This window comes from Mycteria americana, chromosome 3, assembly GCF_035582795.1.
Source record: "Mycteria americana isolate JAX WOST 10 ecotype Jacksonville Zoo and Gardens chromosome 3, USCA_MyAme_1.0, whole genome shotgun sequence".
Taxonomy (NCBI): Eukaryota; Metazoa; Chordata; class Aves; order Ciconiiformes; family Ciconiidae; genus Mycteria; species Mycteria americana.
In genome coordinates, this window is record NC_134367.1 from 36134268 (window position 1) to 36148998 (window position 14731).

The following is a 14731-nucleotide window of genomic DNA, read 5'->3' on the forward strand; positions in this document are numbered from 1 at the left end:
TTTAATTATATAATTCCCTTTTGCATAGTGCTATGATAGATAAGATTGCATGTGTGTGTCAGCCTTTCCATTATAAACTTCAGGTCCCAGGGCATTAGTCATCCAGAGTAGGTGCTCATGTTGAGATGAAACAATGTGGAACCATTTTAATATTAAATAAACATATATAACTCAATAAGTTAAAGAACATATTCATAGCTTAAAGGTCCTGATGGAACCACAAGCTCCTCCTTGCACCCCTGCAGGAACAGAAGCTGCTCACGGTTATTTGGAACAAACTGTCTCAACAGGTGAGACAAGCTCTAGCAGCACCGAATCTCCCTCTCTCCCTTTTATTCCAAAAAGCATCTCTGAGTATCTATGCATAATGTTACGGTCACATTGATGAGAATGATACCTGGAGATTTGCGTAGAAACTCTGAGAGGAATCTTCATTTGGGAGTAAGAACATTTCAGGCAGATCACATACTTCAGGTCCTGCACAGCCCAGTTTTCTTGGTTAAAAGGGAAAAATTCTGTGGAAAATGAAAGACAGCCATCTACAAGTACTTAAATTTTTTGCTGCTGTTTCAGATATTGTTAAAACTGGACAAACAAACGCGTGTCTCTTTTAGCCCTGAGAAGTCCTCTACAAAAATTTTAACCCAAAGAAATTAAGAGACAGTTCAAGTTGTTTCTGGATCCTTGTGGCAGCTGAGACACTGTTGGATTAGCACATGTAAAGTATCTCAACTGAAAACCTTACCATTCTATTCAAGGAAAACATTCTGGTGCTGCTCCTGGTGAAATCACAGGGAACTGCATCTTTAGGTGAACTGCACCGACAGCTTCAAGAAGAGAGTTATTCCTCAATACACCTCTCATGGTAAGGATACCATTTTATTAGACTGACATATCACAAGACACTCCTCTCTTACTTTACATCTCCATTAGCAGTCAAATGTGTGTTGCTCATAGAGGAAAGAGAGCACCTATGCTGCAATGTGGTTTTAAAGCAATACCATGACCTTGTTCATTTCATACTTAGTTTGTAACAATTCTATTTAGGAAGCCTTAATTTAGGTACCTCTAAACCTCCCAGCCTCCTGTGGTCTTTTCTGTTGTAGCTCTTTCCATGTTCTGGTATACGTAAAGCTTAAATATTACTGGCTCTTACCTGATCATCCCTTTCCAATTTATTTCCATGCCCACCAGACAGCATCTTGCCTTTTCTGCAGCCAGCAAAGACCCAACAAGATAGTTTCACCAATGAAAATACCAAAGCTGGTAACATAACAATAAAACAATAAAATACTGGGGAGGGAGAGGAAAGCTAATTACATGTACTGCATAAACCAGACAGCAGAGAGGAAAGATCCTTACATTTCAGAAAGTTCAGATTGGTGTATTGGGAACTCAAAGAAAGAAACACATTAGCAAAGGACAAATTCATCCCTCTTTAGCAGTTTTCTCTAGGACATAGCAGGCTATATGCAATGGGAGTGAATATTTTGTGAGCTGAGTGAACTGTATACAGATAGGGGTATTCCCCGAGGACCTAAAACCAGGACTGCCTGACTGGGGACTCAGTGGGATAACATCCTTCTCTCAAGTCCCGGCGAGTGAATTTAGCTTGTCACAACATTTATAAACAGGAATCCCGGCCAATTACCTTTTTTTGCAAGGATGTATCTTTTTGAGAAAATAGATACAAGTGTGCTTTAGCTTTACATGTGTTTCGGGGAAGCCTGTGGTCAGGTAGTCTAATAGAAAACCTGTGAATAATCAGATCAACTCTTGAGAAATATTGAGACAAGACCAAAACACATAACACAGACTATGTGCTGCCCATCAAGTTTGAAGACTTGAATACTCACATTCAGAAAAAGTACAGTACAGCCAAGAGATTCTCCTCAGGCTGTGTTTCTGGACAAGCCATTATTTTTACAGCAGAATGGACTGAGTACTGAAAAAATAAGTGGAAAGGCTCAGGCAAGTTAGACTAGAGAAGGTGGTGTTATTATTAAAAGGAACGTCTTTAAAAAAATAATCGCACAAGCATGCACATGAAAAGATATGTTGGTTCTGATTTACTCATCACCTAAATACCTTATTTAGGGTCAAGTCAGATTAATCAGATTGATTTTGTCTTTGAAAGTCTGATTCATTCTAGCAACTACGAAGGTCAACCTCCAGCTCTTTGATGTGTAACAGTATTGGGAAAGAATGGGAGAGTAAGGAAGGACAGCTTAATATGAAAGATGCCAACAAAAATTTATCATGCTTTCTCATAGTTCAGAGCAGTGACAGCCAAGGTGAACAACATTAGAAAAGTGGTATTTTTACTCTGGGATCTGCAAAAAGAAAAAAAAGTACAGATAAGATCATACACTTCGAGATCTCTCTGGTGTTTTCTTTTTACTTCTGAGAGTTTCTGAACTTTTATCATGGCGTCTTTTAGGAAGCCAATGCTGTGATATTGTGTATTATTAGTCCTCAGTGTGTGTCAGGCTAATTGGATCTATACATACATTCAGCAGCCAAGAAAATGTAGCCCAGGGCACAGTTCTAAGAGTAGATAGTTCTGAGGCACCTTTCCAGTGGAGAAAGTAAAACATGGTCTGTACATCTGAAGTCTCAGAAAGGATTGTGTAACCTAGAACCACAATACTGAGGATTTAATTTTCATCTGTTTCATCTGTCTGATTATTGTTTGGATAGTCATTTCTCTTACAGTAGCATGAACAATTTTTTTTTTTTATTCTGCCAAAGCTGGCACACTACTAAGCTTTCTTTGTTAGCTTTAAAACCATATAAGTTTAAAAGCTTATATAATGAAAAATAGGGTGGCAAGGGAGGTGGAAGAGATGGAGTACTCATTGCCTATCTAGCAGAAAATGTCCCCCATATTTTTGGGGTGACATTTAGAACAATCCAGCTCAGTGAAAGCCAGAACACTGTTTCCATGTCCTCAACTCCAGGAGGCTTTCCCATGCTTTAAAGCAAAATATAAAAAAATCATAGCTAACATTTCTAATAACAGTAGCTGAAAAATAAATTTTACATGAACCTGAAATAGAAAATAAAGTTTACAAGAAATCTCTTTTGGGGAAAGACACCATGTGTAGTGCCTAAACAAAATCAAAAGTAGGACTGCAGTAAGGTAGCAATATTGTACATCAGTATAATACATAACTCCAGAAAATATTGATTTAAGGATGGTAATTAAGCACTAGAGTAATAGAATCAGACAAGAAAAGCACACAATTTGAGTGTGTTAACTGCTAGCAGTCCATTACTTCATATTACCAACCATTTTATTCTTTAAAATTTATCATTTTTTCACATTAGCAAGGAGTAATAGCTATTGCTTATTTTATTTTCTTCTACTCATAAAATACCCATAGGGAGATTGAAGGTAAGATCTTCAGATACTTCCAAACACTGTCCGTTAATTTTAGCCCTAGAGAAGATGCATAGCTCTCTTTTTGCATTTTCCTAGAGAAAGGCAGTATAGGCAGTATAGGCACCTAGTTTACACCTTCTGGCAGCTTGTGATGTGGACATGGCTGCAACAAATTACACATACAGACTGAACAGTAGATGGGAATTTCCCTGTTAGCTTTGTAATGCAGTCCCAGCAAACGGTGCTGAGCAGCTGACCCTGGGTCTTGTTCGGTTTCATCCTCCTACTGCTCCTGCAGCAGAAAAAATCCCGAAGTGCTGACAGACCCACGGCTTGCGCACGCCGCCCCGTGAGCGCTCGGCAGCAGCACAGCGTGGCCGCGGCAATGCCAACCGCTCTCCCACTGCCTCCAGCTGCAGACTCCAAGGATGCGTCTTGGGGTTACTAGATCCACCTCTGCCAGAACAATTTTTTGTCATTTGTTATTTATTTAAATAACATTTCAAGGCTCTGTCTATAAATGCTGATCATTTTGTAGTATGAAGATTTTTTTCCTAGCTTGCATTTACCCCACGTGCCCTCCCACCAGAGCTGCTGCCATTCCTGAGACAGCAGACTCTGAGATGCGGTTGATTGCGAGAACAAGAACGGCCGCACATTCTGCTTCAGCTGCACACAGAAACACAGATTTACCGCCTAGCTCATCACAGGATTTTTATGATTTAGACTATTTAAACAATTGCCCTTCTTTCAATGTTCTTTGTAATTCCTGCGGGTGGGAAAGGAAGCGGGCTTTTTAAAGATTTTGATCTTTCCTTATGCTGCCTTCCAGATGCCCACCAGTTGTTCCACATCTTGGTAGTAACCCTGGGCACATGGTAGCAGCAGAAGCCTTACCGGTGTCGCAGGGAGCAGACCGATTCCTTCACATGCTGTGAAGTGTAGTTCATTGTGCTGTGAGGTTTCTCTTCCTTGGTGGCATCAATGTTCATCTCAAGATAAGCTGTACCCCATTTCCCAAACCTTCCTCTGAAACATCCATCGAGGCAGTTCTTACTCTTTTAGTCATGCAGTTGGCCAAACCCACCTATGCAGAGAGACTACCATCGAGAGGTATTCTCCCACTTTCCTTTTTTAAGATTTTTGGTTCCACTAGAGTTCTGAGTACACTGGCCCTTCTGTTCCATTTTGCCTCAAGTTTAACAAGCATACTGTGGTTCTCCAGGATAGCAATGAAAAATTCTTAACAAACTTAATCCACAAGAGGCTTAAAATAGTACTGTAGTGGGAAGCTAGGTTTTTGTGCTCATTTTCACATTTTGGAAAACATACTGTTTCCTTGAGAAGAGAAACAAAAGGATTATTTTCATGGAATTTTTTTTTTTTTTTAGAAGCTGTATTTGTTAGAGTCAACACCAGTCTTTCAGCATAATAACCTACGAGTAGCAACTTGACAGGAAGGCTACAAAGGCACAAATTGTGTTAGGAACATAAAACCTAGCTAGGGATGCACAGCTGCTACTGGTTCCCAGAGATGTTCTTCCCCAAAAATTGTAACAGTCAAGCTAGCAAGAGGCATCAGGGTAGCTTACAAGAGATTCTCATACTCACCAACGTAAAGATGCTTCCTAGAAGCAGTTTTCATAGAGCAGGCATTTTCACTGACAGCACTAGCTACTTCGGATATAAGGCTTGTTCCTAAATACAAGATAGCAGCTAATAGTTATTACTGGGTATCCCTGCCCAATTCTAAACCACAATCACATTTTTCTCTCCAGTTGCATTTGTGGTTGTCAGTGTCCTAGCAGGCTGATAAACACCAACTCAGCCACTGAAACAGGAGAACTTTGGGAAGGATCATGATCAAACCATTAGCTTCATCAGCCATTTGTTGGGTCTCTACATATGCAGAGAGCTATCATACAGTTCTGCTAGTGAAACAGAGCAGGTGAGCCCTCCATGTTATTGCTAAGGTACATAACCTAGCTTAAGGCACATAGTTCAAACTGCTGCCAGAAACGCTGGAGTGACCGAGCAGAAATTACATTGGAGCAGAGCTGACAGCTCTCCCAGAAACCATAGTGTTGTCTGAGCTCTAGAAGCAGCAGCTACTAACACCCTGACACAAAGGAGTAGCAGCAATGTAAAACTCAGCCATGCCTACAGCTTTTGCCTCGTTTTCTGTGAGAGGTCTTAACATAAGACATTGAAAGATAACATGCTTTCCCCTTTAAGTTTGTAAAATCCATGGTTGTCTAGAGGAAAGTAGTCAAGCGCAATTGTGGCTTCATTTAGAGCTGTTACAGGAATGCTAACAACCATCCTTTAAACACACATATTCCTGTATCCCAGAAAAGGAAAGACACTCTTCAGAGAAAGGACAGTGAAACCCTGGAGCAGGTTGCACAGAGGCTGTAGAATCTCCATCCTTGGAGACACTCCCCATGTGACTGGTCAAGGCCCTGGGGAACCTAACATAGCTCTGAAGTGGCACTGCTCTAAGCAGATTAGACCAATTGACTTTCAGAGGTCCCTCCCAACCCAAATTATGCTACAATTGTTTGAAACCTAATCCACTTAACCTAGTGTGTACTTATGAACTAGACCTGCTCCTCCTAGCCTACAGACATGGGGCGATCCTATTCTCAAACCACAGAAGAGTAAAATTCATAGAGACAGAAGGCAGGCTCTCTAAGCATTCAGCCTATCCTCAAAGTTACAGGGTGCTGGAGAAATTCTTCCAAGAGAAGCTTAAAAACCTCACAAAAATTAACAAGAATTTGAAGCTTTTATAAGCACTGCCTTCAATATCTTCAGTATTTCTGGCTTAATAGGGTCCAGTTCAGCCTACATCAAATTAGCAGTCAACTGCCAGAGTATCTGTCTACTTAAGAGTCTCTGTAAACCTTTTCAATCAGTAGAGAAATTCTAGCACTGCACTAGCACAGTTAGTATTAACACTTACTGTGCCCCTCCTTCACTTTACTGTTTGCTCTAGAACACTCTCAAATTCTCTAATAAACTTTTTTTTCTTACTACACTAAAGAACTGATTGCTTTATTACCCTAATGACTGAGAACAAGCTGGCTTTAGCCACCTGAAACATGAGGCAATGTTGGAAGATTACAAAGTCTTTAATCATGATTGACACATATATGTTCATTGCATGGGCAGCAAGATAAATACACGATCACTTGCTAATCATATCTGCATGCTTAGAAATCTTCATTCTTTTCAGGAAATATGATGTTCCATTAAGCTGTAGCAGAGAAAAGCCACTAAAAAAAAAAAATCTATTAGGTCAAGGTGCCGAGTTCAACTGAGACTACTTCTAAGCCCCTGAAGCTGCATAGGACAGTGTTATCACCTCTACATAGTAAAAATTGTCACCTTTGGATGGTGATCAGGAGTCAGATTCCTCTATTTCTAGATGTATTACAGTCAACTTCCAGCAGTTGACAGCAAAGATAAAGCATAATCATTAAGTCCTCAACATTTATTTCCACACATTCTAATGCTAATCATTTATTATAAGATTAATTTGCTCCACTAAAGCAAGAAGAGGAAATTTCTACAATAAAGGCAAGATACCACTTTCTCATAGGGATTCAGGGCATTTAACTCACCTTTGAAGTACTAACACAAACCACATACAAAGAAAAGAGGATCACAATTCAAAGATCTGCATATTGATCAACTCAATGTACCTTTACTGGAAGTAAAAAGCACTCTAATGTAGAACGCATGATACAGTCCAGACCACCACAACACAACATAAAAACTGCTTTATTGATTGCAGTTAACATGCTACAGTTAAGTTATGATTCCAAGCATTAAGCCAGCTGCATATAATAAGTATAAGCTGCCATCATAGTCACATGGAATTGGACGAAGAGGTGCTAGTCACTGAGGCATCTTGAACTGGAATCATTTCTGCTTCTTGGGCATTGAAGCGACAAGCAGCTGGTAAACAACATAGGCTGTTCCTGAATTCAGAGACAGAAAAGATATTTTCAGAACGTTAAACAGAATTCCTTTCAAGTCAGCCTTCCTTTCCCAGTTTGTTCCAGAAGAAATATTGACAATAAGCAGCTGCAATTCAGACAACACATTTCCATAGCCACGTCTCAACAATTTTTTTTTTTTTGGCAACTCATATTTTAGAGAAAAAAAAAAAAATCCTTAAATACCTCTCCATAGACTGCGTAAAAATAAAGAAACAGGAAAAAAAAAAAACAGGGAAAGGCATGTTTGTGGAACCTACACAGATGATCATAAAGTACCAGTTACTCATTCTTAAAATAACTGAACTGAAAATCCATTAGATCAACATATTTAAGTTAGAGGCTATTACAAAACTATGTAACAAGCAACATAAAGGTTAAATATATACAGTATCATAAAGCTTGGATATGTTCTGCTGGTTTTCACAGCATGTGAAACCTCAGCACATCAAGTATCACCTAGTACTAAAAAGAGTCAGGCTAGTGAGAAAACTGGTATATATATGTGCTATAATTACATTTTACTCCTTTTCAGAATAAGCTTTCCAAGTCGTTCTAGTTTTCTCTAACATCAGACATGAATTCTGAAGGAGTCTTCAGCCCATAGTACTATTAGTCAGGGGAAAAAAAGCCATCTGAAAAGCTAAACTTGAAAAAGCACAAATAAATATATAGTATGTCCGAATGGTTTTTTTCCCCTCTCTACATGCATTTTGCATGTTCTAAAGAACAGACTGAAGGAACTGCGTAACTAATTTACAGAGGAAACACCAGTCATGCTGGAGATTGTACCAAAGAAAAAGTATTTTCATATTAGCACGTTGGAAATTGTACCAAAGCTAAATATTTTAGTATTAGCCTTACCAAAAACAGTAAGACCCGTGGTGACTCTATACAACAGAGCATCCATTACGCCACCTTTAAGATGCACTGGGATGCCATTATCCTCCTGATGGAAACAAGTGACAAAAAGAAACTATTTAAATACAGTTCTTGCAATATTGTGTTAACATAACTAAAATTAGCCAGAACAAGAATTACTTCCCCAAATTATCTTCCCAGCTCCCAAAACAACATTGAACTTTATTTAGATTCCGCTTTGTCTTTCAAGCTTTCATTCTCGTATCAGGCGATCACTCACTAGGGCAGTATAGTAAATGATGTGCACGTTCATTTCTAAAGCAGGGATTGGCACATGGCTAAACACTTCTGACACCAGTTGCCAGCCCCCTTGGGTGCACAGGATACGATTACCATCCCTAGAAACTTCCCATCCGTCTCCAGCACAGTTAATCCCTGCTATAGGGAGTGACAAGGGGAGGAGCCTTTACTGTGACCTGGTGTCATACAGGAAATGGTTTTACTCCACCTGAAGTAAAACTCCTAGACACCAGATCCACATGATCTTTACCCTTGTCAGCAAGTGCACGCTGCTCTGGAATTCAAGCTGGCCTCCAGTGCTGGTGACCCGCAACCCAGCCCAGCTTAACTTGCTGCCCCGCAAGTAAGGAATGGGAGGAGGAAGAGATACTCCTAGAGAGCTCTGCCAGCAGAAACAGAACCTCTGACCTCACCCACTGGCAACATCCTGCTTCCCCTTGGCTCGCAATGAACACTGTGCTCCTTAGGCTGTTTCCCAACAAGACCGGCTTTCTCTTTCAGGGGAAAGGAAAGCAACGAGACACAAAAACTCTTAAACTGGGGCTTCTAACATACTTTTTCCCTTTCACATCACTGAAGCCCAGTCTACTCTATCCTCAGTATGAAGCTACTGCTCCAGGTTATGGCTCACAGTTGGGAGTATGCTCTTGAGTATCCACTGCTTTGGCATTTGAAGAACGACTAGTTCTCACTAGGTGGCCCTATCAATCAGGAAGAGATTAATTCAGAAATTATTTTTAAAGATTCAATAATTTTCTAGGAGTGAATCAACCTCTTAAGACCTTTACTGTTTTCATAACTGAGACGTACAATAATACCACATCCTCATTAAGAATTATGGGGTTCATCTATGAGCTACAGATATAGCTGTAAGATTGCAGGTTTAACTTTTCACTGTACTTCTGTCCTCTCACTTGCTGTTTTTCTCTATTTGTTCTTAGGACATACTGCCCCATCTCATCTCATTTCAGAGCAGTTTGTCTTTACCTTTGTACAGTACCTACTACTCATAAGAAACTAGAGTACAAATCATTTCAGAAGATAAAAAACCCTAAAGAGTCAGCAAGTCAAGTATGCATGTACAAATATTCTTAATCTCTGTAGAAAATAACTGCTGATTTCAAACACTGTAGTCATACAACTGATTTCAAGACCTCACCTCAGATGTAAAGAGGACTTTCACCAGTTCTTTAAAAACAAAATGTATGCAATTATGATCTACTAAAACCTTGTTATTCTACTAACATTATTCTACTATGAGTGTTCACTCAATACCTGAAAAAGCTTTTGCTTCTCAGGAACTCTATTTTCAAACTGCCTGCGTGAAGCAGTGCTTATGGTCCTCTGGGAAATTTGGCGAAGACCCTGAAATAAAAGATAAACAGCGTTTTAAAAACAGTGAAATTTTTCAGCTATATCCACACTGGGTAGGAATAGTTTCTTTTAAAAGTAAGATAGAAGTGGAATGGATAGGAAGAAAGGAAAGGCTTTAAAAAAAAACCCCAAAACTAAACAAAACTTCACCAAAACCCACTGGTTTTGAATTCAGTCAATCTTTCAACAGACTATGTAAAGGACTGATTGACTCGTTACCTAGAAAGGAAAAACTCAGGAAAATTACTTTTAGTAAGATACAACAGATTTATGGATCTGCAGCATAACCTTCATAATTAGCATCCTTTTGGGGGAAATCTCAATCTCAGCCCCTCAGATCTTGCTTTTAGGCACCATTTGCTGGTCTGACTCTAGCAATGGGCACAATAATATTTAAGACAGACATGTTTGTGCAGACAAGGATCTTCTGTCATAGCTGCATTTCACCTGCTAGCCACCAGCACAGGAGCTAACCTTCACAGAGCTGAAGAGGGCACCCCCCCCCCCGAGTTTAAAGACACCCTGCTGTGTCCTAAGCTAGAATCTGTTTTCATAGATAGATCATATCAGTGCTTGTTAGCACACGTCAGACCACCAAAACCAATAATCTATAATTCTTCCGATGGCTCAAAGTCTGCCTTCGCTAACATGTCAAGTCTCAAGTTAAGAACCCGCTGTACCTCTAAGCTGCCAGCAGTCTCCTTCAAGAGACAGTGATAATATTGATCCTCCCCCGCAAAATTACCACCACTAAAAATGCAGCCACGGGGCAAACATCCAGATGATGCTGGTTGCAAGTACCGGAACAACACACCTCCTCCCCTCACCCACCCCAAATGAACACACTAGAAAATTTGTATCTCCTTAGAGACAGGCTAAGAGTATCCTGGACCCACTGACTCAACTCCCATCCCTTCAAGTACCTCACGCTCAGCACTAGGCGGAGCGAGTGGGCCAGGACCTGAAACGTAACGCTTCCTCCCCCAGCAGCTCCTTCAGCAGCACCGGCATTAGAGCGGCCGATGAGGGGTCACCAGGCGGCCGAGTCCCGCAGCCGGGGCGGGCACCCGGGCGGGCGCCGACAGCCCCTGAGGGAGCCCGCACACCCCCGCCCCGCCGGGCTCGGCTGCCCGCGCCGCCCCGGGAGCGGCAGCCCCGCGGTAGCCGCGGCGACAGCGGGCTGCTCTCCCCAGCCCAGCCCGGCCCAGCCCAGCCCGGCCCGGCGGCCTCACCAGCAGGTTCCGCCACATCGCGGCTCTTGGTCCCGTCACCTCCCGCCGGCAACAAGGGCAGCGGAAGCGGAAGCACCTCCCCCACCCCCACGGATGGCACCACAGAGGCAGACACGCGGCGCGCCTAGAGCGTCGCCGCAGAGCCTACAGCGCCGCCCCGCCCCGCCAGCCGCGTCAGTCCTCCCGGTGCGGGGAGGGGCCGGGAGAAGATGGCGGCGCGGGCCCGGCGGCTGCGCAGGGGCTTGGGGGGGAGCGGGCCGGTGTGCCAGCGGGCCACGGCTGTTTCCAGGCTGGTCTGAGAAAGGCTGCTCCCCTCCTCGCCCTCCCACGCCAGCCTTTCCCCAGTAAAACAGAGGGGCGCGGAGGGGTGCCCGCCCTGAGGTGGGGGAGGCAGCGGGAGGGGGCAGCTGCGCAAGGAGCCGTCTGCGGGCGGGTGTGAGGGGACAGCCCAGGCCCAGACCCCGCACCCCCTGCGAGGCACGAGTTTTGTCCGGTGGTTGGTGCGATGGGATGTTCGGCCGGTTTCACGGCCCGGGAGCCAGAGACGAGCCCGACAACGCCGAGAGTGGGACAGGGAAGGTGAGGAAGGAGCGGCAATGGCTCCGGCAACGAGGAAATGCCGCCCCAGGCGGCACCTAGGCACGGGTTCAAAGCAGGAGGTATGTCTGCAGGCAACCTGGGGAACTTTGTGACGGCAGGATCCTGTGGCTGCCCGTCGCTTCCCTGCCTTCAGAGGACACTTTGGCAAATCCGTGAAAGAAGCATCTCTCAGAGCTGCTACATACCGATTTTAAAATCGCCTTTCATCACCAAGTTTCAGGCCTGCAAAGGGCTGGACGTGTGTCCCGGGACAGTACCACCATGGGCTGCTTCTGTTCACATGGACTCCCTCAACATTCCCGTTGGCCGTGCCCGTAGGACACTGAGCTAGCCAGAGCCTGGGTCCGACCCAGCCAAGCGGGTCTTGCACCCTTGGGATAGATGTGGCATCCCTTGTTGAGCCACTACACACAGAAAAAAACCAAACTAAACCATATAGCTGTCCACTGCCTCAAGTAGCAGGGATACTGCGGACTCTGCATGTGAAAAAAAAAAAAAAAAAACAACTTCAGTCTCATGTTTCCCAATATATAATTACAGACAGTGAAGTGATGCCAGATTTGTATGAAATGCAAGCCTATTTGATTCTAAAGGAAGAGTCTATTTGCCCTTCAGGAAAGTGCTCTGAGAAGCCTGTGTTTTTTCTGCATTGCAGATCCAGCCCCAGAATTGCATCTTCTCGTGCTTCAACCTTACGCTGAAATACAATGCTGTCAGGAAGACTATCTCCTGGCTTTGCTGCAGTTGCAGTGCACTCAGTTTTTGGCATTACACTGATTTTGCACTGGTGCCAAACCTCATGATGAATAATGTGTGTCAAACACAGCAAATTAGTGCTCAATCTGGTATGGAAATAACAAGGATCATATCTCAAAGCACAGCACTTCTCAATCTGATGAGCTGCCCCAGAAATAAAATAAAAACACAAAGATGAAGTATTTATAGGTATAGTCTTAGCTGAGTAGAATATTAAAAATACCATTTAGAAAGCATAGTCATGGAGAAATATGATGTGTTGTAACAAAGGAGGAAATTGGATGCATTATTTAACATAGTTTTCAAACACTCAAGCAGTGCTATTATAGAATAACACATAGAATACATTACTACTACTGCAAGATAGATTTCCATTCATTCCTCTTGTAATCTTTCATCTTAGGAGCGCATATATTTGTATTCTGATTTTTCTACACTCAGTTGTATTTAGATACTGGTAAAAGGATCATAATCCCCAGGGAAATTATTATTGCTTAATTTCTGCTGTGGGGACCATTTCCTGATGTGTCTGAATCTGAGCTTCAGTGCTATTGTCTGTCAAAATACACTTCACAACAGAAAGGCCATACTTAAAGCTTGGCATGTGGGTTACGTACCAATCAAAGCTACAAGATGACTGCTCAGAGCAAGCACAGCTGGTGTCTTCAGTGTTGACTAATTTGTGAAGAAATGAAAACTTGAGGGAAAGAGAAATGGCAGCTTGCTGCCTCAGGGTGAGGATATTTCACTAGAAGCAAACAGACTTCTTTTTCCTAACAGGATAGAGTAACTTTTGCTTGTATTGTATTGAAGAATAATAAAATTGATAATCAAAACTCATTGTTAAACACTTTTCTTTAAGCCAGAATTAAAACAGGGCTGTTAATCTTTATGTTAATAAGCATTCATCACAAAAATGTTTTGCCTCTTAAACCAATAATAGAAAGGTACGTAAACCCCGCTAAAGAGATCACACAAAAAACTGAGTTAACATTCAGCCCAGCTGTGGAAGTGGAAACCCCTGGTGCAGCAGGACAGCTGGAAATGACAATTTTTTAAACCTCCACCTGAGTCTTGCCTGCCCGCTGGTTTAATTTTTTTCTTGCAAACAAAATAATTGACTCAGTTAAAAGCTGCACTGTATACGAAGAGAGAAAATGTACTGTATTCTAACAACTTCCTGAGTTAGAGTTGTATAATACACTAAAATTCCATTAAAAGAACTTGCTGACATAAAGAACAAAGATTTGTTCCAAAGTTTACAAGCATCTATTATGAAGCATACACTAGCTTCAACTACCTAACTCCAGACCTCAGTAGGCAAGCGTGGAGACAATTGTATTTTCATTTCTTCCAAAAATAGCAGAGTCCAATCTTTCCCATTTTCATAACAGAATTAATTAGGTCATTAATTACATTCCTGGCCCTCTAATACTACTTAAAGCATCTCAACATTTTATTTTGCAAAATTTGAACACAATCCACTTGTTCAGGTGCAAATTCAATTAAACTTGTACATAACTGGTATTCAGTTTGCTTGAATGGTTTCTTTTATGTCATCTTTATCTGAAATCAGAGTCCGGTGAGGAAGAACTCCACCTACTTTTTTTTTTTTTTTTTTAAACTTCTTGAGCTTCATTAATTATTGACTTATGCTTATATTCCTCTTTATTTCATTCCCAACAGGAAATGCGAAAGATCATTTCCAACAGCAACTTCAGACTTTCTAGCAGCAGTTGGTATAACTCAAATGACGGACAGTATTACATTATTTTCAAACACGGGTTGAGCATGTTTGGAATGGGAGGCTTAGAGGAAGGTAGTTTCTTATTTGAGACTTAGGTCACATAAGAACCTGCTAATTCTTATCAGGCCATTTCGTAATGGACTTTACTCTTAATTGAAACTGTCAAGTAAGATTAGACTTCACATTTAGGCACAGAAGGTAATACGGTGATCAGAACAGATTCTGTGAGCTAGAATGTAGGGTATTTTTACATGAAAATACTTCTGCTGATCTGAGGAAAATTTAATACTACTACTACTACAAAAAAGAACTTTTAGCAACTGGGCTTTCTAATTCAGAGTCCATTTTCACACTGCTAGAAGCATCCTCTTCCATAAACTGGCCATGTTGCTACAGAGAGCAGGAATAAAATTGGCTTAGATTTTCATTTTTTCTCCTACTTTGAAAGCGAGAATTTTTGGCAGGCTGTTCA

General features: G+C 41.9%; 1 protein-coding gene across 1 annotated transcript; it reads right to left on the reverse strand.

Annotated features, from left to right (window-relative positions):
* Positions 1–7155: 7155 nt before the first annotated feature.
* Positions 7156–11306, reverse strand: COX7A2 (cytochrome c oxidase subunit 7A2). The gene is made up of 4 exons (XM_075498218.1): positions 11157–11306; positions 9826–9915; positions 8254–8338; positions 7156–7371 (listed from the first exon to the last, which is right to left on the reverse strand). The coding sequence occupies exons 1-4, from the start codon at positions 11172–11174 to the stop codon at positions 7313–7315; spliced, it is 252 nt and encodes an 83-aa protein (XP_075354333.1). The 5' UTR covers positions 11175–11306; the 3' UTR covers positions 7156–7312.
* Positions 11307–14731: the final 3425 nt, after the last annotated feature.